This window comes from Morchella sextelata (genome assembly GCF_020137385.1).
Source record: "Morchella sextelata strain SCLS chromosome Unknown scls_1, whole genome shotgun sequence".
NCBI classification, from domain to species: Eukaryota; Fungi; Ascomycota; class Pezizomycetes; order Pezizales; family Morchellaceae; genus Morchella; species Morchella sextelata.
In genome coordinates this window covers 2,584,543-2,609,226 of record NW_025408616.1, presented here as the reverse complement: position 1 = coordinate 2,609,226, position 24,684 = coordinate 2,584,543, and the positions used below count along the sequence as shown (strand labels likewise).

At 44.6% G+C, this 24,684-nt stretch overlaps 5 protein-coding genes across 5 annotated transcripts; 4 read left to right on the top strand and 1 right to left on the bottom strand.

Moving 5' to 3' along the window:
* Positions 1-849: 849 nt before the first annotated feature.
* H6S33_000669 (uncharacterized protein) lies at positions 850-4,093 on the bottom strand (the record flags this gene model as incomplete). Its single annotated transcript, XM_044832071.1, has 9 exons — positions 850-1,203; positions 1,267-1,703; positions 1,762-2,120; positions 2,170-2,289; positions 2,347-2,606; positions 2,680-2,839; positions 2,922-3,115; positions 3,185-3,399; positions 3,457-4,093. The coding sequence occupies 9 exons, from the start codon at positions 4,091-4,093 to the stop codon at positions 850-852; spliced, it is 2,736 nt and encodes a 911-aa protein (XP_044700228.1).
* Positions 4,094-5,500: 1,407 nt separating this feature from the next.
* Positions 5,501-9,527, top strand: H6S33_000668 (uncharacterized protein; the record flags this gene model as incomplete). Its single annotated transcript, XM_044832070.1, has 10 exons — positions 5,501-5,626; positions 5,701-5,774; positions 5,828-6,078; positions 6,127-7,272; positions 7,329-7,474; positions 7,524-7,797; positions 7,840-8,308; positions 8,368-8,551; positions 8,614-8,807; positions 8,873-9,527. The coding sequence occupies 10 exons, from the start codon at positions 5,501-5,503 to the stop codon at positions 9,525-9,527; spliced, it is 3,519 nt and encodes a 1,172-aa protein (XP_044700227.1).
* Positions 9,528-11,057: 1,530 nt separating this feature from the next.
* On the top strand, positions 11,058-12,097 carry H6S33_000667 (uncharacterized protein; the record flags this gene model as incomplete). The annotated part of the gene is made up of 4 exons (XM_044832069.1): positions 11,058-11,163; positions 11,241-11,715; positions 11,775-11,905; positions 11,970-12,097. The coding sequence occupies 4 exons, from the start codon at positions 11,058-11,060 to the stop codon at positions 12,095-12,097; spliced, it is 840 nt and encodes a 279-aa protein (XP_044700226.1).
* Positions 12,098-13,571: 1,474 nt separating this feature from the next.
* Positions 13,572-18,156, top strand: H6S33_000666 (uncharacterized protein; the record flags this gene model as incomplete). The annotated part of the gene is made up of 5 exons (XM_044832068.1): positions 13,572-14,000; positions 14,064-16,460; positions 16,510-16,961; positions 17,014-17,975; positions 18,026-18,156. 5 exons carry the CDS (start codon positions 13,572-13,574, stop codon positions 18,154-18,156), a joined length of 4,371 nt encoding a protein of 1,456 aa, XP_044700225.1.
* Positions 18,157-19,181: 1,025 nt separating this feature from the next.
* Positions 19,182-23,659, top strand: H6S33_000665 (uncharacterized protein; the record flags this gene model as incomplete). The annotated part of the gene is made up of 5 exons (XM_044832067.1): positions 19,182-19,874; positions 19,936-20,989; positions 21,042-23,347; positions 23,407-23,511; positions 23,570-23,659. 5 exons carry the CDS (start codon positions 19,182-19,184, stop codon positions 23,657-23,659), a joined length of 4,248 nt encoding a protein of 1,415 aa, XP_044700224.1.
* Between the last annotated feature and the right edge of the window lie 1,025 nt (positions 23,660-24,684).

Sequence of the window (24,684 nt, the reverse complement as noted above, 5' to 3'; positions counted from 1 at the left end):
TATCACGGATCTTATGCAGGTATCTAGAATATAGATTGAAAATTCCTACATGCGATGGCTTTTGAGCAAGGGTACAAACATACATGTATATGTACTTAAATGTAGACGCATACAATACCTTGCGCTGTATCAATTTATCGCCTGCATCGATGGCATAAAGTACTGTACCTAAATCATATACACCTGTATATACTTAGTATTTTCGTACAGAGATCTATTACCTAGTATATTTAATCGATCAACTCTGATTTTCCGCTCCGTAAAATGTAGGTCTGTGTAACATCATAGCATGTCACTCGTAGGCCCAAGCATAGAAACGTATGAGAAATGGGTGTTATAAACTCGTGAAAGAAGAGATCTAAATCTTCCTCTTCCTTATACAATGATAAGACACGCTTGAGGGAAAAGGAGGTTGCGATAATGAATTACTGACAAAGAAAATGGCCCGACTGCCGCTCACATATAAGAATCATTTCCAACATCCCGATGTGTCCTCGTCTCGTTGCTCTCCGAACATGCTTAACCACACAGCCCCTTGAGGGGTGGAGAAAAAAAAAACGAGAAAAAAAAAAAAAACGGGGTGACGGTATTTTCCCTATGCAGTTCCGTGTACCCTCAACCCACCTCAGATCAGTTGGACAATTTCATCTCGGCGCACTGGTACTGCTAAGACAGACATAAGAGATCACCACACCCTCACTCATAAGATCATACACATAATAACCAAGGGAAAGGGTGTGAAGGAAAGGAAAAAACATGCTCGTTTTCACGCAGACATTCGAAAAGAATCCGTCCCACCCACTATAAGAAAATTAAACATCCAGCCCCCGAGACGTGTTTCCTAACCTATCACCAGTGCTGGTTGAAAAGACCATCTTCCAATGTCCGGTCCTCTAACGTTCTTACGACATTCTGGTTACGATATTGAGTTCCACCCCGACTTTGTCGTCGGCCCCGCCCCTGACCGGGTTGATCATCTGGGATACCACCCGGTGGTGGAGGGAAATAAGCCGGGCTGGGTTGGAGGCGAATTGGTTGAGTGGGGTCCATCATTGATGCAGCTCTCTGAATTTGCGGGGGAACACCATCTACCATAGTGGCCGAACGTTGTCTGGCAGATCTTTGGCTGTTTTGCGCGTACAGCTGCTGTGCAGGATTATACTGGTTTGATGATGGGATCTGTGCAGGTTGTTGTGCATGCTGCTGCATTATATTCAGTTGATTTCCGTATTGATTTCCGCTGGGAGTATAGGCTGGAGGAGCTACCTGCTGTTGTTGCTGAGGCTGCTGCTGAGGTTGTTGCTGAGGCTGCGAAGTATACATATTATTATACATTGCTGCAGCTGCCGTGGCAGGCGCGGCAGGCTGCGCATGACTAGATGCTTGGTAGGATGTTAATGGAACACCCGTAGAATAGCCCGTTTGTGTTTGCGCGGCATGTGCTGCCTGTTGGGCCTGCTGTTGAGCTTGCTGCTGTTTCTGGCGCGCGGCCTGTTCCGCTCTTTGTTGTGCTTCCATTGAAGACATGGGTGATTTCTGTGGCTGTGGTGTTTTGAGATTCATCGGAGGAATAAAGGGACCCGTATATTTCTGCTGGGTGATAAATGGGTGCATTTTTGCTTGTTGCGGAGACCACCGCTCCATAGGGTTGATATTGAGAAGGCCGCGGACAAAATCAATGAAAGCTATACGATTGTTCATTTCTACACGAACGCATCAGTAAATTTAAATCAGTGGTAAAGTGTATTATTGGCGACCAACCTCTTTCTTGCTCAATTGGTTTCATGCTTTTCCTGGGCATCGAATACTGTCGGATGATCTCAGGTAAAGTAGTAGCCTGGAAGTATTTTTTACTTGGCTGCTCTTTTGTTCCATGCTCCCTCGAATATTTCTCCATACTCTTAAGCTGATATGTCTTTCTCCCAAATTCGTCATGGGCTTTCTCAAAAAATTCGCCCGCTTGCTTTCCCATTTCGATCATCCACACTGGAGGCATACCAAGCATCTCGACAATTCTAGAGACTTGATTGTATTCGGAGCTGCCTGGGAACAGTGGGAGTCCCAAGAAAAGCTCTACCACAATACACCCGAGAGACCACATGTCGATAGATGATGAGTATCTGAAACTTCATGAGCGGTTTTCGAGTTAAGTATAAGATGACGACTCACGGTAAACCCAAAAGGACCTCAGGGGATCGATAAAATCGGGATTGAATATAGGTATACACTGTTTGCCGCTCATCACATGCAGAACCAAAGTCGATAACTTTGATGATGGGGCTCTCCAAACTACACGCCCACTATAATTAGATTCCACTACTTCAGAGGGGAATATGTACCACTTACTTCTTCAGCAAAATGTTTTCCGGCTTCAAGTCACAGTGAATAAGTCTAGCCTTATTAAGAAGGCATAGGGCATGTAATAGCTGTTGCGCAAAGACTCGTACGAGTGTGGTACTCAATCCTCGGAACTGATTTTGTTTGATAAGTTCATAAAGATTAACACTGAGAAGCTCGAAAACAAGGCAGAGATGCTGTCGATGAATAAAAGTGTCCTTCAGTCGTAAAATATGATGATCATCATTTTTATCCAGCTTACTGTTGAGCTAAGATTCATAACATATCATTAGCAAACCAGCTGTTTGGAGCGTTTTTTGGTGGCACGCCAGTAACTCTCACCAAGTCCAAAACAGAAACCTCCATCATACTTTGGTTAAAGTAGGCGGTCCTGTTCTTCACTACTTTGACCGCCACAACTTCCTGAGTCTTCAAATTTTGGCATTTGACTACCTGCCCAAAAGTACCCTGCCCTAGAACATCCAAGATCAGGTATCGATTTCTATTACACAGATTATAGTAAGTAGTTGCCTAACTAAAATAGTTGAATTAGGAATAGAGTAATCCTCAACCAGCGGACATACTTCGTTTCCTCAGATCCTAAAATATCATTCACGTAGAGAATATAGTCGCTGTCTTCATTATCATAGCCATCGTTCTTCACGCCCTTACTTGGCTTAGTCAAAACTCGCCGAGGATTCCGTGATGACTCGTATTTGAAGTTAGGATTACATATCCGGTATGTCGCAGGAAGATAGCTTGTCAAAGCTTGCAACGGCTATTTATCTAACATGTTAGAATAGCTGGAAGAATTTCATATCATGGGGATCAAATATATTTAACTTACGCTGATGAATCCGCCTTCGGGGTTTGCTCGTCTGAAAGCAGGTTGGGAGTTTGTTTGTGGGTTCAAATCATTAAGATTGGTTACTCGTGAAAACCTTGGCGGTGGGTCTCTAGGAGGCGATTGGTGACGAGATAGCTGGTCAAACATGGAACCTTGGGGTCCCGTCGCGGTATGCTGCGGATAATAACCACCGCGCCCACCATTTGGGTCTGGATCTTTAATCCGAGATTAGCATGGGAAACTTAATAAGGATTATTAACGGGCGCAGAAACCTGAAGCAGATTGTTGTTGCTGTAATGGGTGTTGATAACTTTGCATTGATGGTGGAGCGCTCGTTCGAGGAGATGCAGAGGCATTTGGAGTATAATAAGATCCCGAATTATTGGAATAATTTGGCCTCGAAGGGGATTGTCGGGACTGATAAGCTGGCATCTGGGTGTAGCTTGCTTGCTGTACTGTATGCCCAGTGGGAGGGGCAGCAGTATACGCAGCCTGTGAACTCGAACTAGCGTTCATAGGAGAATATCTTTGGGAAGCTGAGGATTCCTCAGAACCCAGATAAGGTTGCCGGGAACCCTGTGCAGCCTGCTGGTATTTTGTCCTGCTGTATGGATCGGCATCCTGCATTTGCACATCCATATTATAGTCCGGATTATTTTCAAGTCGAGTGGTTGGCGAGGTCACTGCTGACAAGTTACCTGATGTTCCATGATAAGCTTGATATGGTTGTTGAGTTGCCGCCGCAGCCCCTCCAGATGCTGCCATTGTAGTTAATTGTGGCGGTTGCTGGCCTGGGTTGAGATCTCGGGGGTGTTGTCCAGAAGAGCTACCCTGTTGTAGCACATTTGATGGGTATCTTTGTTGACGGTTTGCAGAAGAGTCTCCAGAGAAAGCTGTCCAGGAATCCATGATGTTAAAATGATCAGTAGATTCGCTTCGCGGTAAAGAAGGAGACAGTACAGCGGGACTGCCCGGAGGTCTCTTCGGCGCTGAATGGGTCGACTGCGCTGTTGTTGATATAGAAACGGCGACGGAACCGACCAAACCTCGAAACTAGCTACACTTCACTCAGTAAGAACGTAGGCAAACGAGTTGACGGAGACGAAGTCTGGGCCTCCAAATTGGCCCACTACGGCGTCAATATCAGAAACGGGTTTCGAGGACGGGTTTTTCTTGCAACGAGTGGTGCGTTGGAGGGGTGATGTTGCTTGAGGTCGGTCGGTGGACTGTTGGGCTGAGGTACGTTGGCTGGTCGTTGTTGGCGGGGAAGCAAGTGCAAACGCGGCGGTCGCAACGTACAGGGGAGTCTTCGCCAAAAGGAGGGGAGGGAGCTTCAAGGAGGAGAAAGAAAAAAAAACATGTATGGACGTCAGAATGAAGGGGGAGTGGGGTGGAAATGCGAGGGGGGGGAATAAGGGGGGGGGAAAAAAACCATAAATGACCAATCCAACAAGCAAATATGGGTTTATTGGCAGGCACTGGAATATGAGGGACGCCGCAACATGTTGGAAAAATTATGCTGGAGCCCAAGAGAGAGCTGTACCGGCAACAGAAACTTTGAAATAATTGAGACTGGTAGTGGCTTAAATCAAGGCATGGGTATGATACTACAATGATTGCCCACAAGTAGGACTTCATACTACAATACTCTAGGCCGTTTAATAATCAGGGTAGGCACCTATGTACAATACCATAAATGTACTTGTAGGTACATGTATGTGTAATGGGGTTAATTGAGATCAAACTGTTCTTGGTGTACCTATCGTTTTCTTAGACTAACTTTTCCTGATCGATCTCAGCTACGTTTATATAATACATACTACATAATATCAAAACAGAATGACCTAGATAGGTAGATTTATATTACTGCATGTGGTATAAAGCCCTCTTCTAATCCATCTATGTTGTAGAATAGATATTCTACCTGGAGTAGATGACCAAAAGTAGAATCGCAAATTATTCTACATCTACAAGTACGTACATGTCGGTATCGTTTGTTGCCAAGATCACCTTGAGTCAACACTGGCATCATTCCTTTCACGTGATCCGCCTACTTACGCCCGCGTCTTCTTTGGCTCAACACGTCTTCTAGATCAACATCTCACAACGGATATCTAACAAGTATTTCCCACAAATAAGTTGATCTCTATAGAAATTTAACCATTGATATCTCACCGGGAGTTCCGCAGGACCCGAAGGCCAAAGGACTTCCTCACATCCTCTACTAGACCTCCTATTCAGGTTTCTCGCCTGAGTCCATCAAGCTCAGGCTCATCTCCTATATCTGAAATAGAAACAGATCATCAAATAGTAGACATGTCTCAGGCCGGTATTCACAGCAAAATATCACAGGTCCTAGGAGATGTTGCGAATTTAGAAAGCTCGGGACTTATTGCTCAGGCCGTGGACCAGGAAGTTCTAGAGAAGGAAATTACTTTAAAGGTAATCTTGACGTACACTTATCTATATGAGCTTGTAAAGGTCACCAACTGATAAGTTTTCATGTATGTATATAGGCAGACCAGGCGATTGCTGGCAGAGAGAATGAGCTTGATGAGAAACGATTAGAAAAGGCCAACAATGAAAAAGAGTATATACTGATCGTTTAGAATACTTTCAATATTTAAACTAAAACAAATGCAGGAAACTTGTGTATTCCCTTGGAAGGGTTCACGAAAAGCTCAATCATACGAGAACGAAGCACAGTGAAAAGCCAGAACTTCGTGTACAGATCATGGAGCTCCAAGAGAAGACAGATGCACTCGATCATGATATAGCAGACATAAAAGCTCGTATTAGTGCCCGCCATAGCAAAGTGGCTGGACTTTTAACTGCTCCAATTTTAGCAGCTGCTGAAAGATTGCCTACTGAAACCGAAAGAGAATTCCTTATCAGTGAGTTTTAAGCTATGAAATATTAATGACTACTAACGAACGTTTTAGGAACTGGTAAAATTACGCCATTTGCGCAAGTACCCGGCGCGGAGAGGTCCAATTTAGACATCAAGAGGGACGTTGATGGCTCTCTCTCCAATTCGATGGCTAAGATGTCACATCAGAATCTGAGAAGACCGGGTTTTCAAGAAGATATATCTCTTGACTATGAGGAGAGTTCAGAAGAGGAAGATGAAATACCAAAAAAGCGCCGCCGTTTAGAAATCGCTAGAGTCAATGCCACAGAATCCGAGGATTTTGAATCCATCTCACAAAATACTTCCAGAAAACTCAAGATACGTGAAGCATCCTCACACAGCGAAGACGATTACTACTCACCTGGGCACCCCAAAAAGGTAAAGAAACATCATCGGAAGAGACTCGATAAGGATGAAGATAATTTTACTGTAACTGGGGGCGTGAGTGAGGATCGTACAGATGATGATGATGATGATGACGATGACGATGATGGTGATGGTGATTATATTGTTGAGGAGGAAGCCGCAACGATGAAGCTCAGAAAGAGAAAAGCAAAGTCAGTAGAGGTAGATGACTTGCAAAAATTAGATGATGGAGACGAGAAGTACTATCAGAAAAGACTGAAGAAGTGGTCAGTTTCACGGCGCACGGCTAGGAATCGAGAAAATAAATCGAACGGTGGTACCGCCAAAGGCTTAAACCCTAATCCCCAGCTTGAGGAATGGTATATGCCCCATCCAAACAAGGCAGATGCAGTATTTAGTGGGGGGTTCAAGATACCAGGAGACATATTCCCTTCCCTCTTCGATTATCAAAAAATTGGCGTACAATGGCTTTGGGAGCTCCACGCTCAAGATGCCGGTGGAATTATCGGTGATGAAATGGGACTTGGAAAAACCATTCAGATAATCTCCTTTATTGCGGGTCTACATCATAGCAATATGTTACGAAAACCAGTACTCATAGTTGCCCCGGCTACCGTCCTAAAACAATGGGCGAATGAGTTTCATCTTTGGTGGCCACCGCTCAGGGTGTCCATTCTTCACAGTAGTGGAAGTGGAATGCTGAATGTTAAACAAGAAGATTCTGATGAACTTCTCGAGGAAGAAAAATCATTTTCGGGGAGAAAGTCTCAAGTAGGAGCAAGAAAGATTGTCAGCAAAGTTTTTGATAAAGGTCTTTTTTTTCTTGCCATTTATCACCCATAAATGATGCCACTGACTTATCTCTAGGACATGTTCTTATTACGACTTATGCTGGACTCAAGAGTTATGGAGATTTGCTACTAAATGAGGAATGGGAATATGCAATTCTCGACGAAGGACACAAGATTCGTAACCCCAACGCTGAGATATCGCTCTCATGCAAAAAACTCAAGGTGAATACCAAATATTCCTTAAACCCACCATCTACTAAAAAATTCAAAGACTCGTCACCGGATAATCCTTTCCGGAACCCCTCTACAAAATAACCTATCCGAGCTTTGGAGTCTCTTTGATTTCGTTTTCCCAGGTCGTCTTGGGACTTTACCTATTTTCCAGAACGAGTTCGCGACACCAATTAAGATGGGCGGTTACGCCAATGCCTCAAATGTCCAGGTTCAAACTGCCTATAAATGTGCAGTTGTTCTACGTGAACTTATCAGTCCCTACCTGCTGCGCCGACTCAAAGTTGATGTTGCTGCAGATCTACCAAGCAAAAGTGAGCTTGTTCTATTTTGTAAACTGACAAAAATACAAAAAGATGAGTACGAAAAGTTTCTGGAAAGCAAGCAATGTGCGCAAATTTTGGACGGGAAACTAAACAGTTTGTTCGGAATCGATATACTGAGAAAGATATGTAACCACCCAGATCTGGTGGATCGGGCTACACTTATGCACGCAAAAGACTATGAGTATGGGAAAGGCGCATATTCTGGAAAAATGCAGATTACAAAATCACTCCTGCAACTTTGGAAACAGCAAGGCCATCGTACACTCCTGTTTGCACAAACACGTCAAATGCTTGATATTCTAGAACACTTCGTCAAGAGCTTTCAAGACTTCAATTATCGGCGTATGGACGGCAATACTGCAATTCAACATCGACAGGAACTTGTCGATGAGTTTAATAGAGACACTAGTATCGACGTCTTCTTACTAACCACAAAAGTTGGTGGTTTGGGGGTTAACCTTACTGGTGCAGATAGAGTTGTCATTTTTGATCCAGATTGGTATGTCCTGATGAATAAAACGAATGTTTTTATTTGACTAATCAGGGATGTAATTGAAGGAATCCCTCGACGGACATGCAAGCCCGAGAGAGGGCTTGGAGACTTGGGCAGAAAAAGTCAGTCACCATCTACAGGCTATTAACCGCAGGAACAATTGAAGAAAAAATATACCATCGGCAGATTTACAAACAGCATCTGGCATTGAAAGTTCTTACTGATCCAAATCAGAAGCGGTTTTTTAAAGTCCGTACATATACATAGTACATGATTTCTTCGTGAATTGTGTATGCTAATTTCTAATACAGGCGGATGACTTGCATGACTTGTTCAAACTCGGTGACTCGACTGTTGGGACTGAGACGGGGAATATGTTCCGGGGTGCCGAGAAGATATATGGCGAGGGTATCTCTTCAGATACCACAGCGGCGGCACCAGAAGAAAACGACGATGACCCAATGGAACTGCGGAAGATTGCAGGAGTGGCTGCACTGGAAAATTTGTATGTATCTTCTGACAACTATATGTACCTACATGTAGTTTCTTATCTCTAACCGTGAAATTCAGTTCCAACGACGCTAGCGAGGAAAATATTGCCAATCAAGATAAAACCGACGAAATGCGGTTCATGGAAAGCATCTTCGGGGGCTCTGGCGTCCTTAGTGCTCTAGAGCACGACACTGTGATGAATGCCTCCAATACACAAGTTAATTTTGCAGAAAAACAGGCCACAAAGGTCGCTGAAGCCGCCGCAAAGGCACTGCGTGAATCTATCAGGACAACCCAAGCCGCATCTATTGGAACTGTAACGTGGACTGGGAAATTTGGCAGTGCTGGAAAGGAGGAAAATAAAGAATTGCCCGTCATCCCTACAGCAGCGGGTCTGTTGGCTACTATGCGGAGAAGAAATAACGCTACTAGCGGAGGTGGCACTAGCTCTAACTCAAATTCAAGGTCTGGAAGTAGAAACCCCAGTGTAAAACCCATTATTTCATCGCCACGGCAGTATCACCAAAAGGAGGACGGATTGATTACGAGGTTGCGAGAATATATGAGAGATAATGGTGGGAATGCAACCTCTGTAGAAATCTCTGGATTTGCAAAAGGGGTGATTGAAGCTGGAGACAAGCAGAGGATGGACGAATTCAGGCACATGTTGAAGGAAATAGCAATACTAAAGAAACAAGACAGAACTTGGAGCCTAAAAAAAGAGTTTATGTGATGAGGAGCGAAGGATGTTACGAAATGTCCTCATGTTTTTATAGTATTGCATCTATTTTATCTTGGTTTTTTTTTTTTAGTTTTTTTTTTTTTTTTAAACACATCCCGCAAGGGATACTATGGTGCCCCCAGTCTTAAAGGTAACATGAGAAAAACGCCAAGTCTCGAATAATTTTTCAACCACGATTGATATTAAAAATATGGAAAGAGAAAAGCTGGATACCATGATGAAGAAGAGTTTGTCTTTCCAGATTTTTAATATCAATCGTGGTTGAAAAGTTATTCGAGACTTGGCGTTTTTCTCATTTTACCTTTAAGACTGGGTGAACCATATGTGTAGAAATAATCGGTTCGTTTTTTTCATATATTCTCAAGGAAAATTCGATAATAAGTTCTTCCTCTTGACCTTGTGACATTAATGTTATGGTTTGATATGCTAAATTTACGAACTAAAGCGATCTCATCTAGTTCGCATACCGCAGAATCTCAGGAATAACGAATCGAACTGGGCTGGAATACCACTTACCCATTGGTCAAGACGACCAAAAGTTACGCTTTGGGTTTGTCGGATTGAGGCTCAACAAGCATTTGACCAATCCGAAGCCCAATATTCCCAGTCCAGTCCGATTCGTTATTCCTGAGATTTTGCGGTACATGTAGCTTTGGGGAGAAAAGTAACTGGATAACACCAAGGTTCCAGCTCACACTACTGATAGGACTTCAAATGTCATAAGTTTATCATGATATTAAAGATGGTGTTGTGTGTCTTGTCGTTGTCAGCTTCGTGTTTTGCTTTTCTTGTACTCGTAAGTTCATAGCGTTTCCGAACACGACCAATATTGCATGACATACAAGAAGGTGGATTTAGCGCTTTTTAATATGGTATGCAATAGCAGTCGTGTTCGGAAACGTCATGAATTTATGAGTACACAGTAGAGTACGGATCACGGAAGCCTAAAAATAGCCCAAGCAACCCCTGGCAGCGAAAAACTGGCTTAAAGCGATCAGTGCCTGTGCAGCGTCCTCCCGTCCTTCCAGGGTCTCAGGGAAGCTCTTTCCAGGACAGGCACTTCTCTTGCTTTCTTATTCGTTGGTTGCATTGATCCCCTCCTTTCTCTGTCTGTCACTTTCCTCTGCTTGTGATCTCTCCTCCAGTCCTTCAGCTCGCTTGTTTGATCGATCAATCTTTTGTTGTTCTGTTTATTTTCACTCGTTTCGTTGTTTTGATACCCGTGAACAATTACTGTGGATAGAAGTCAAATCGGTTTTTTTCCCCTTCTTTTTGCCTACTCTGCCACCTGAATCCCGTCCCGGCTTCTCCAGTCTTGGAAACGCAGGGGATTTGACAGACGGTTACATTCTTCACTTACCTGACAGTCGCTTTTCTCCTCTCCCACCCTTAGTCTCGTTCTCATACTCACTCGCTTTTGTCTTCTCGTCACGTTAATTACCCCCTTGATACTCATTCTGGGTAAGGGAGTTTCCATACGAACAAAATCAACTTGAATCCTATTCCGTGCCATCGTTCAACATGCGAAATTTCCAATTAATTTTCGGCCTCGCACTCTCGTTCGTAGCCCTGTCGGCGTCAGCTCACCCAGATGCATCTGTTCCAAATGCGTTGATGCCTCGACAAGGTGTGTTTTTGAGCCCATCGTTGACTTGTATCTTTGTTTACCAACACTTTATCCTAATCTGTTTACTACAACCGCAGCCACTGGAGCCCCTACTGCCGGCTCAGGAGATGTGGTGCAAGGCGATGTCGATGCAACCCCCGTAGACACCACTGAGCAGAGCAGCGCTTCCGCAACAGAAGAAGCAAATCCTGTGACAACAACCGATAAAAATGGCTCGACTATCACTGTCGCCCCTTCGACCACAGCCAAGGCGTCAGGGAAATCATCCTCTACCAAAACAAAGAAGATCTCAGCAGATGCGCAAGCAGGTGGTGTGGCTATGAAAACTCCGGGTGTGTATGATGGATACCAGATCTACAAGATTGGTGACCCGGTTACATTCGTCTGGAATTATACCAGTCTTCAGGTTGCCCCGACTGCAATAAATGTTCAGGCATACTGTACCGACGGTGCACAGTACTTTCCTATTATGATGAACGCGAGTGCGGATACAACGGAAGCCATTTGGGACACTGAAGCATATCAGAGTTCAGCTTTGTCGAAGCTCCCTGTGTAAGTGCCCTATCTATATGAGGTTGATATATTAGTGGACTAATATTTGGTAATCGTAGCGCGACATACACTCTCTTCATTTATGACAATGCATATGCTCCTACTGCAGTCGCCTCTCCAGGACATTTAGGGCCATATTCAGGACTTACCTTCGGGATGTACACTCCTAAGCCTGCTGTTCCTCTTGCCAGTATGTAATTCTTTTCATTTGCCCATCTCACCTTTTATACATCACGCTGACAGAATTCTCCCAGGCTTTGAATGTGCCACCTGTGATCCCAATTCTGCAAGTACCATGGACATGAGGGCGCTTGGCTTTCTTGTCGGTATGGGATTGGTCACTGCTTTGAGTTTCACGTGGTTTGTGGCAGGTGTGTTGTAAAACACAGTATGTGAATGGATTATTGCTTTAGCTCGAAGAATTATACCCGGAAGCTCAACCCTCGAATCGCTATTTTACTGCGGGGGTATCATGAGTCCTAGGGTTCTATTTTTTTTTTTACTCTGGAGTTTCTTTCCTTACTCTCTCGCATCGGGATTTGGTACTAATGAAATACTTTTTTTCTATACCTTTTTTTCGACTCCAAATGTAATTGGGACTTCTTCTTTTTATTATCATTATTATTAACGCTAGGTTATTCACGACGTGGAGTGAATGATTGCGGGCTACGAACTTGTTGGATGGGAAGAGGAGGAGTGCTATTTTAAAATCTGCGTAAGATTGGAGGACGATTTGCTCAATACGTTACTCTTTTGTTCTAGTATTGCTATAATATTGGATTTTTTCTACCAGGGTGATGGGGTACTTTTATTTTGCCATAACTTTATTCCGGGTTGTATATGTCCGACTTTTTTTTTTTTTTTTTTGAGTTAAAGGGTGTATGATGCCAGTAAATAGATTTTTCTCTGTTTTATCCATGATCACTTCAAAAGTGAACCACGTATCATTGACCCCACGAAATCACTACAGATTATTTATCAACGTTTTGCTTTGGCCACAGCTGCTCTCTAGTACTAGTAAACTAGCCAACCATCCTTGGCGCACAAATATCATTTCTAGCCACCAACACACATGGGCGAGTGGTCTAACGGTTTAGCCCTCGCCAAAGAACACCGCGAGGTTTAGCCCTGCTTTCGATCACAGAAGGCCAGGGTTCGACCCAGGGGTGGGAGTAGTGCCAGTTCGTCCCGGAACCGCACAGTACTTTTTGTTCTTTTTTTGTGTATGAAAGAAGAGATACTATAACCACCCAAAATGTACCGCTTGGGGTATTTTTTTAATTTGATAATAGTGCGCAATACCCCCCAGTATAAAGCCGCAGTTGAATTTGACATTCCGTGGCATTTGAGCCCGTTGCCACGCAGAGGTCAGGGTTAGGTTCCGCTCTTGGCCAATCAGAGGGCTAGTAGGTTCGCAGAATTAAGGGCAGTACATATTAGATGGGGCTGTAATACTACATGTAATCATTTTTGCCAATGATTTATTTCCCGGCGGTCCTGCTTAGCGGGGCATTTTGGAGCTGATCATTTAGAATAATCGCATGATTATGGTTGACGTTGTTAACGTTCTCGACGTTATCGGGTCCCAATCTTATCTAAAGTAAATAGCTAAGCTCTTGGCAGGGGACGTGTTCTTCCTACGCGTGAGTTAAGGGAACGCGAATTTTGTTGATTCAACCCGGACACCACTCCTGGCAACAGCGTGAATGATTCCAAATCACTCAGTCACAAACTCACTTAATTAGACACGCAGGATATTTCAAAATAACCTCCGTGATCTCTATTGAAGTGGAACAGAGTTAGACCCGGATATCCGCTCTACGACCTTACGACCGTGTTCCGTCCAACACGCAAAGATGGAGCGCTCCCGCCGCACTGGCACAAAACGCACCCCACACGAGAAATTTGCTGAATTTCGTGAGCTCAAGAAATCGGGTAAAACGCGCGCCTCTACATATGAGGTTGAGGAGGAAGAGGATCTATATGTGGAGGTTGACGAGGATGAGTATAAGAAAGTTGTCCGCGACAGGCTGGCACAGGATGACTTTGTCGTCGACGACAATGGCGAGGGATACATGGATAATGGTATGGACGATTGGGGAGATGAGGGGAGAAGGGAAGGGAGCTATGATGAGGAGAGTGATGAGGAGGCTGGGAAGAAGGGAAAAGGCAAGAGCGCAAAGAAGAAGCGTGAGGATGAAGCAAAGAGAAAGATGGAGAGAGATAAGGATATCACTAAATACTTCAGTTCTGCAAATGTTGTGCCATCTGTCAGGCCAAAGAAGGTATGTAGCGGCGGAACTCTTGTACCCACCTGTCTATTTGCTAATCAGCACTCTATGGTACAGCCAATAGCTACGGAAGAGGATAAAGATTTCATGAACTCTCTGCTCGAAGAATTTAATAGTGAACTTCCTAACAATATATCATCCTCTAAACGCACCCGAGAGGAGCCCTCGATTCGTAAAACCCGCCGCCTCTCCCCCGCTTTAGGAGACAGGAAGAAACCTTCTGGCCTCAACAAATCTGCCAATAATGACACGAGACCTTCTATCCCGAGTTCCCCCCCTGCAATGCGTGTATTTGACGACGAGGACGATGAATATGGCGCCCCCATCGCCGATGACGATATACTCATGTCCGACGCCCAGATCCCGCCTTCTTCTCCTCTGGCAGGCACAAAACAGCAAAAAAAAGTTACTTTTAAACAGGAAGAAGAAGAAGAAGAAGACTCCGATGATGATTACCTCGCGATTGCAGAAATAAAGGGGAACAAAGGGGCTAGATCAGAAGCGATAAATATATCTGCTTCGAGACCTTCGCTCATGAGGGCTCCAGAGCCGAAACACGCGGCTAGCACTCCACGGAAGCCAATTGCTATTGATTCGTCTGCGTGGAAGAATGTGACAGGGAGCTTGAATGTTATGAGCTCACCACAAGTGGAGAATACCAAATACGGGAAGCTAGCGGCTGAAGATGTTTTAGAGGAGGATGGAAGTTTGAAGATATTTTGGCTGGATTACACAGAGGTTTCGGGGTCCCTATGTCTTTTTGGAAAAGTCATGGATAAAGGGACCAATAAATATATCAGCGCGTTCTTGAAGATTGATGGGATTCAGAGGAGTCTATTCTTTTTACCAAAAGACAACGAAGAGATCGAAATGACTGATGTTTACGACGAAGTCACTTCCATATTGGACAAAAATCGCATCACAGAATATAGGTCTAAATCCACTTCCCGAAAATATGCATTCGAACTTGCTGGAATCCCAAGGGAAGGTGATTACCTCAAAGTACAGTATTCATATAATCAACCGGCGCTGCCACAGAAGCTTAGGGGCAACACCTTCTCACACGTTTTCGGTACCAATACCTCACTATTTGAACAGTTTGTCCTCTGCAGAAACGTAATGGGGCCCTGTTGGCTCAGAGTTGAAGGTGGGGACTTCAGCGCTGTTCAGAATGCGTCGTGGTGCAAACTAGAAGTCCAAGTCGAGAAACCCACGCAAATCACGGTGTTGGGCGATGATTCTTCAGAGTCACCCCCACTCACACTCATGAGTATCGCTTTAAGGACACATATGAATGTAAAGGAGAACAAGCAAGAGATCATTGCTATCTCTTGTAGAATTTACGAAAACGTCAGTCTTACTGATGCTGCATCGCCGGAGACACTACCATGTCAGACTTTCTCGATAGTCAGGCCTATTAACGGGGTTTTCCCCCATGGATTCGAGGAAGCTGCAGAGCGACACCGGGGAACGATTAGACAAGAAAAGACGGAGAATATGTTGCTCTCTTTATTCTTGGCAAAACTGCAGCAGGCCGACCCGGACGTGTTGATGGGACATCAGCTTGAGAGTGTGGATTATAGCATTCTCCTACATCGCATGAAAGAGCGAAAAACTCCAAATTGGCACAGAATTGGAAGGATGAAGAGAATGTCCTGGCCGCAATACGGAGGGAAAATGGCAGGGAGCTTTTTCGCAGAACGGCAACTTGTCTCAGGACGATTAATGTGTGATCTTGCGAATGACCTTGGAAAATCACTTCTTATTAAATGCCAGTCTTGGAGTCTTACCGAGATCTGCAAACTTGTTCTTTCAGAGAAACGGCAGGAACTGGATAACGAGGAGGCACTTAGGACTTGGGCATCGAACGGGGAAGGATTGCTTGATTACGTGCTACACTGTGAGGCGGATACATACTTCATTGCGGCTGTTGCACTCAAGATCCAAATGTTACCACTTACTAAACAACTCACTAACCTCGCTGGTAACTCATGGGCCCGTACACTTAGTGGAACCCGTGCAGAACGAAACGAGTACATTCTTCTCCATGAATTCTACCGCAACAAATTCGTCTGTCCCGATAAAGACTCTAGCAAGGGTAACAAAGCCATCAAAGCCGATGAGGAGGAAGGAGGTGTAGATGGAGAAGCTGCCCCCGAAAAAAAGAAGGATAAATACAAGGGCGGTCTGGTTTTCGAGCCTGAGAAAGGGCTGTACGACAAATTTATCTTAGTCATGGACTTCAACTCACTATATCCTAGCATCATCCAGGAATACAACATCTGTTTCACTACTGTCGAGAGGAATGATGATGATGAGGATAAGGTTCCCGAAGTCCCAGAGGAACAAGCATTAGGAATTTTGCCGAAGTTGATTAGTACATTAGTACAAAGGAGACGGCAAGTCAAAAATTTAATGAAGGATAAAGGCGCCACAGCGGTGCAGAAGTCACAGGTTTGTTTTCTGGCGTTAGCCGCAGAGGATATAGCTGATTAGGGAATAGTGGGATATCAAACAACAAGCACTGAAGTTGACGGCCAACTCTATGTATGGTTGTCTGGGTTATACCCGCTCACGGTTTTATGCACGTCCTTTAGCCATGCTCACCACATTCAAAGGTCGTGAGATTTTACGTGCAACAAAGGAACTGGCAGAGTCAATGTCGCTGCGAGTTATTTATGGTGATACTGACTCCGTCATGATCAATACCAACGTAGACAATTATAGTGATGCCATAGAAATTGGAAATAAGTTTAAAAAGAAGGTCAATGAACGGTACAGGCTGCTAGAGATCGATATTGACAACATCTTCCAAAGACTGCTACTACATGCGAAGAAGAAGTATGCAGCTATTAATTACGTGGAAATCAACGGGAAGCTAGATACGAAACTGGAGGTAAAGGGATTGGATATGCGAAGACGAGAATTCTGTCAATTGTCAAAAGAGGTTTCCTCGTAAGTTCATCTGGCTTAAAAATGGAGTGACCTGATACTAATGAGGAGATAGACATATTTTAAACGAAATATTTTCGGGGGATGAAACGGAGATTGTTGTGGAGAAAATTCACGATTACCTCCGTGATCTTGCAGCAAAAATCAGGGGGGCTAAATTCCCAATCATGAAGTACATCATCTACACCAAGCTTGGAAAGAACCCTGAAGATTATCCTTTCGGAAAGGCGATGCCACAGGTTCAGGTAGCCCTAAGAAAGAAAGAGCGAGGGGAGCCTGTCAAGAGCGGAGATGTTATATCATACGTTATCACGGGTGATGGAGAAGGGCATGACAAGAATCCCGCGGAAAGGGCGTACTCGATTCAGGATGTCCAGAAGCCTGACTCTGGTCTGAAGCCTGATCCAGAATGGTACCTTCTTAAGCAGATTTTCCCACCCATTGAACGTCTATGTGGGCCAATTGATGGCACAGACGCCATGAGATTAGCCGAGTGCCTAGGGCTTGATACGAAGAAATACCAAATCGTCAATTCTGCTCGGCAGGAGGAGCGTGAAATCCATCCGTTGGAGTCTACGATTCCAGATGAAGAACGATTTAAGAACGCGGCAAAATTGAGTCTCCGGTGCCGTTCATGTAAGGTGTCATTTGAATTTGAGGGACTCCTTAACTCCCAGAACCTGGTTTCAACAGACGGAATTACATGCGCGAATACTTCTTGTGGGAAACTTGTCACTGTTACGAGTGTGGTTGCGCAGCTTGAGTATCAAATACGATCATTGACAACCAAATACTACGATGCATGGTTGGTATGCAACGACACACAATGCGGCAATCGCACGCGTCAAATGAGTGTGTATGGTAAAATGTGTTTGGGGCCCAAAGGCCATGCAAGCGGATGCAGAGGAGTTATGAGTTACGAGTATACGGATAAGATGCTGTATAATCAACTGCTGTACTTTTCGAGTGTGTTTGATGTGGATAAGGCAAAGGCAAAGGTCGAAGTTGATAAGAACGGTTTGCTACCTTTCTCCGCCAGATGAAGATCAAGACTAATGATATAACAGAAACCCTTCATGTGTTGGCGGAAAAAAACAGAATGAGGTTTAAGATTATGTCAGAAGCAGTTCAGAAATATTTAGAGAAGTGTGGGAGACAGTGGGTTTCTATGGAAAGTATTTTCAGTTTCGCAGCATAGGCGCTGCGATGGTAGTAGGATTCAATTGGACACTATTCTCTCTGTTCAAAGTTGTATAATTATTTGATTGTCTGGGATAGTTATGGGGTATGATGCATGAACTGATTAGATATCTGGATATGGTGTAGCAATGGGGAGTGGTAGAGTACTTGTATGCATGTATGCTCGTAGGGAGGATAAAGTAATAAGGCGGTAGTGACATGCAGGTATTATACATATGATCCGGAACCTCACACAGTGTATGTACTACTATCGTGAATAACTATGCTTGTATCGAGCATAATTTTGCCATACCGACCTGCTTGGGATTAGCCAAAGATATGCTATTATCACCATCGGGACTCCACTGTAGACACAGATACGTAGGGATGGGGCATCACTATATGTATATGTGCCTACTTCGTAGACGAAACCGTTGCCAACTTTCTGGGCCCTGTGCCCTGGTGAAAACAAAATCGGCTGCTGCCAAGACCCATTTTCTATTCCCCCAAATGGACTAGGGCGGGGAACTCCCGAGAGCCGTCCCAGAGAAAAAAAAATTTGGAAGGCTCTGGCTCGAAACACCATGATAAACGCTGTGGATTGCCCCCTCCAAAGCCAACCTTTCAACACTCTTCTCTTTATTGCGGTCTTGTTGTTAGGGTCGTTCGATTAAGGTAACCATCATTTGCTTGTGTGCATTGTGAAACCTTGCTCTCACCAGAGGCGGCCCAAGTGGGATATCATTCTATCGCGACATGAGGCGTCTGTCGGTAGGTCACTGCCCCCTTTGCCCCGGATTTCCTGTTCCTGGAATCCCTTCCACGTACACTTCAACCACCTCATATTTTTCTCCTATTCCCTCTCTTCACTGTCCTACATCTCCCTTTGTACTTCTACGACCTTTAGAAAACCATACAGCATTTAATATACCCTGTTCTTTGCCCTACAGTCATCAACTACTACCAAAAACTCTTCAAGTGGCGTTTGATTTCTGACATTTTTTTCACGCAACATTTTTACAGAGCTTCCATTTGCGGTACATCATGCAACAACAACAAAATGCTTCCAGGTTCGCCACCCAGTCTCCCGTTAGTTCCTGGCGCGCAAGCTCAAGGCCTGGTGTCCTTCCTGCTCCAGTCCGACCCGCAAGCAACTTTTACGCTCCATCTGGCGAGGAGGCGTGGACGCAGTACGATGGGCTTGGCCCCGTGGGAAACGGTAGAGATCTTGATAGGAGCTGGAGGAATCCAGCCGGAAGAGGAGGAAATAACAGCAGGGACAACAGATCTACCCACAATTCTCTATTCCAGCCGCAGGGGTCGAAATCTGGTGGGCACAACTCCAGAGGACCAGTTCAGCGAAATAATAGGGGGAGTTTCAAAACACAGGGACGAGAGCGATCACCCCCAAGAGGAGCCGGGAGAGGGGGTGATAGAATGCACAATGAATGGCCCCAATCGAAGTCCTCTGGTCATATGAAGTCTCGAGATGTGAGGCCAAGGGAGCTCGTCGATGAAGCTTATTTAGAAAAGAATTTCGAGGCCCTAAAAGAGGATGATTATAAGAAGGCACCGAAGGCACTGTTTAATAACCCAAAGGCATTTTTATGGGATTTCAAGACATTATCGGCAAAATCTGCATTCTTAACCCAGAAGGGCGGGTTTTATAGGTGTACAGTTATCGTCACACTTCCAAATGGTCAAAAAATTGAGGCCGTTGGAGATCACTCTCATAAGGTTTGTTCAGGACTCTCTCTGGCCATTGTTAATTGGATGCTGATTTTTCTCTTCACTTCAGAAAAATTCGGAAAAAATCGCTTGCCAGCATTGTGTTCTTAAACTTCATTCCAACGGCTTGCTCAAAGACATTATCTACCAAGGTTCCCATGAGGCCGCTTTTGACCAGGCTTTGTTAAACGATGAATCCGACGCGAAAATGGATATCTACGATTACTGTGCACGTTTCGATGCCGTTCCAATGTTCATCTTTCGTGAAACTCAACGACCGGGAAACCGAAGGCCACTAGTTGAGTGTACTGTAGAGATGCCGGAACAGAATATTCAGGCCTCGGCCCGCGCTGCTGATAAAAAGATCGCGGAGATTTTGGCATGTGTGGAGTTCAAGAAGCAGGCCGAGGAATATCACGCTAAGCACGGCGAATCGACAATTGTTGTTAAAGATCTATTAGCTCTTAGCACTCGTAACGCGAGAAAGTTTTTCGAATTTTACAAGATGCATAACCGAGGCGTCACATACGATTGTACTATAAAACAGGTTTCGGGAGGAACTAAACGGCTGAAAGCCGGCTACTTCCTTGGGCAGATGATGCTCAATAACGAACCGCTGGGAGAGCCAGTGGAAATGCATAGTAAAAAGGCAGCAGATACTGCGGCTTATCTAACTGGTGCTGTGGAATTGAAGAAAAGAGAGCCAGGGATATTTCCGAAATTTTTGGAGGCTCTTAGGCTTGGAAACGGAGAACTTCTGAAGCCAATTACTCCCGCATGGATACATACGGAAAATGACTCGGTGATGGCCATGACTGATACTCTGATGAGTGTTAGGCGGGTCGGACTTCCCCCGTCTGAAGAAGAAGAGGACATGATGGAGGCCAAGGAGGAGAAGGGCAGGAGGATGAACCCGTGGAGGCGTTTAGATAAGGCATTCGCGGCAGTTAAAAATATCAAGCTGCAGGAGGATTACGAGAAGTATCTCAATGATCCTGCATTGACTACTCTGAGGCAAAAGCGCGAAGAGCTACCGATGAACCAATACCAGGCCAAGGTTCTGGATATTGTTGAAAACCACCCCGTTAGCATTATTGTTGGTGCCACTGGATCTGGAAAGACGAGTAAGTCTCAATCAATCGCCTTTCATCTTAAAAATTTATTAACACGTTATAGCCCAGGTACCTCAGATTCTGCTCGAGAAGGCGATTAAGGAAGGGAGGGGTGCTGAATGCAACATCATCTGTACCCAACCTAGACGGATTGCTGCCACCTCTGTGGCACAACGTGTTGCAGTAGAGCGAAACGAATCTCTTCAAAAGTCTGTTGGTTACCACGTCCGATTCGACTCAAAGCTACCTTCTGCCGGCGGAAGCATCACTTACTGCACGACCGGTATCCTCCTTCAACAGCTTAGAAACTCTGCCGACGAAGCGTTAGAGGGTGTTACCCATCTCGTTATTGATGAAGTCCACGAGCGCGATATACTCATCGACTTTTTGCTAATTATTTTGAAGCGGGTGTTAAAAGAGAGAAAAATTCTTGGGAAGCCTGATGTCAAGGTTGTGCTTATGAGTGCCACAATGGACACAGACCTTTTTTCCAATTACTTCGCGGAAAAGAACGAGCATAATCAGCTTGTACCCTGCCCTGATCTTAGTGTTCCTGGACGTACTTTCCCTGTCAAGGAACTGTACCTTGAAGACATCAGGGGAATTCTCAAAGAATCACATTCACCCGCCGAGTTGTTTATGCTCAATGAGCCCGATTCGAGGGAGTATCTCGGAATTGAAGGCAACCTTTCAGCCTCCGCCCCTGCGTCTAGGCTTGCTTCGAGAGTTCCCTCCAGGGCTCCATCTAGAGCTGCTTCCACACGAGAAGAGGCTCCTGAGGACGACGACGCGGTGGACAATTCCACTACTATTAATTGGAAACAAGAAGTTAAGCTTGGTGTCGATGGTCAAGCGGTTGTTTCAAACGAGAAGCAGGATGCCATTGTTCCAATCGGCCTCATTGCAACCACTGTAGCCCATATCGCAAAGACAACTACCGAAGGCGCCATGTTGGTATTTTTGCCTGGTCTGGAGGAAATTACGGGACTTGATGAAGCCCTTCGAACTCGAAAACCACTTGGTGTTGATTTCAGTGATGTGAACAAGTTCAAGCTCTGCTTACTCCATTCTTCTATCCCTAATCAAAATGAAGTGTTTGATGATGTTCCAGAGGGCTGTCGCAAGGTTATCCTTTCCACCAACATTGCGGAAACTTCCGTCACCATTCCAGATGTCAGATATGTTATCGATAGCGGAAAGATGAGGGAGAAGCAATACGAGCAGGCACGAAGAATCACTCAACTTGTATGCACTTGGATCAGTAAATCGAACTCAAAGCAAAGAGCTGGGAGAGCTGGTCGGGTTCAGAACGGAAACTACTGGGCCTTGTTCTCTAGGAACAGATTCGAGTCGATGCGTGCCACAGGATTGCCGGAAATGCTGAGATCAGATCTTCAAGAAATTTGTTTAGACATCAAGGCACAAGGCTTTACCGACCCAGTTAAGCAGTTTTTGTCTGAGGCTATAGAAGCACCTACTCCAAACGTCATTGATGCTTCACTCAATCAATTGATGACACTTGGTGCCTTGACTGATAACGAACGCCTGACGCCTCTGGGGCGTGTATTGGCCACCATGCCTGTTGAGCCCGCACTTGGAAAGATGATCTTGCTCGCTGTCATTTTCCGTTGTCTTGACCCAATCATAATCTTGGGTGCTTCTACAGCCGCCAGAGATCTATTCGTCAGCCCTCCAGAAAAACGACAAGATGCCAACCGTGCAAAGCATGCTTTTGTTCGCGGTACAGGCAGTGATCACATGGCTATGGTCAACGCTTTCCGTGAATGGAGGTGGATTCGTGATCAGAAAGGTCAATACGCGGCGAGTAGATTCGCAGATGACAATTTCCTCCATAAAGGTGCTCTGAGGACTCTTGAGCAGACTGCTGAACAAATCGAGGAGATCTTGGTTCAGGCAAGTATCATTCCATTCACTAGGAAAGGCCAGCGTTACCAATCAGAAATTGGGCATGCACGCTTGAACGATAACTCCAACTGTGTACCACTCATCAAGGCCCTCACTTTGGCTGGCATGTACCCTAACTTGGGTATCAATACTGGCGGAAGAGGGTTCCGGACTGCGAATGAGAATTTCACTATGATTCATCCAACATCTGTACACTACGGTAACAGAGCTGATGATCAATTACCGTTTGGAACCCTTGTTACCTATTCGGCCAAAGCTAGGAGCAATGATGGATCAACTTTGCTCCTTCGTACTGTCACAGAAAGTTCACCTCTGGCGGCAATGCTATTTGGCGGGAAATTGACGAATTATGGAAACAACTTGGAGATCGATTCTTGGCTTCCATTCTTGGCTCCTACACAAACTGCGAAGACTACGCATGATTTTAGAAGACTATTGGATAGGGTAAGCACTTTTTCGAGTCACATAACATGAAAATCGAAGCTAATTTTACATACTCGTAGCTGCTTGCACATGCATTCCGTAGTCTTTCTAAGAGAGGTAACGATAGGAGTGGATTTTTAGCCGATGATCCGGCTCGTGAGACTTTCGCAAAAGGACTAGTAGAGGTATGCTTGTGCATCTTAATACTGGTTTTACGGACTAATCTAACATCGTGACAAATAGGTTCTTGAGTGTGATGTTCCGAAGAGGCAACCCAACCGCCAGTGGGGATCTGGTGGTCAAACAGATAGGGGTTATACACGCAGGTTCTAAAAAATAAGGGAAGGGTTTAAGCGGCGGGTATGGGCGGGAGGTTTCTTTCTGGTGTTTGTATGCTCCCGGCGTTAAATTTTTGTGTTGTATTTGTGTTATCACGATCATTGTTGGTTTTTGTGCATCTCAATAGAGGTTCTTCGTCTGTTCTGTAGTATACTTTACGATTATGGATTTAGAAAATGTTCCGGTATGATGCACATGCTGCATTAGAAATCAAGACGGGGGGCTAGGGGGCATATAAAGAGTTATAGGAGGGTTTACGGGCTGGGAGATTGGCGATTAGTGAGAGTTTTTCTTGTACCATTTTAAAAGACATCTCCACTTGATTATCCATTTGGGGGATTTTCGGGTAGCTTCACTTCGAATTAATTCTTGTTCAAAGTGCGTGGTTACCAATTTCTTAGCTTCAAATTTAGGTGGGGTACCTAGGAATCAGGGTTAACTACATGTAGAGTACGGTATCTTGGGGACAATTTCTTAATTGAGAGGGAGCTACTAAGTCGATCGAGCTACCTTAAACTGACGGTGTATCCAAGCCCATGCATTATTTAACCAACAAGGATATGAATAATCATTGATCTTTTATGATACAGCTGCTCCCACAACACCAGGTTGGATTAACTTTCACATTTATGCACAACGAATCTTAAAACCCTAAATTGATTGCCTACTAGGATATACGTTCTCATGAGAGGAAATATCAGCAAAAGCGTTAAGCTCTGAGAATAACTATTCCCAACATTGAGTGTTCCGCACTCCAGTACCAACTAGCAATAGAAAGTTCAGTGCTTTTCCTGTGTTTCTCAAAACTGTACATAGTTCGTAATACTGGGAGAAATAGCTGAAAGGGTGCGTGCAATTAATGAATTAAGCAAAAAAAAAAAAAAAAAAAAAAAAAAAAATACGGAGAGAAAAACTTAAGGTTCTTTTTCTGAGTGTTGAAATATGGCTTCCGAGCCTAGGAGAGAACATATGGTTGTCACTATTAATCACTATTAGTCACTCTGGTGTCAATACAATAC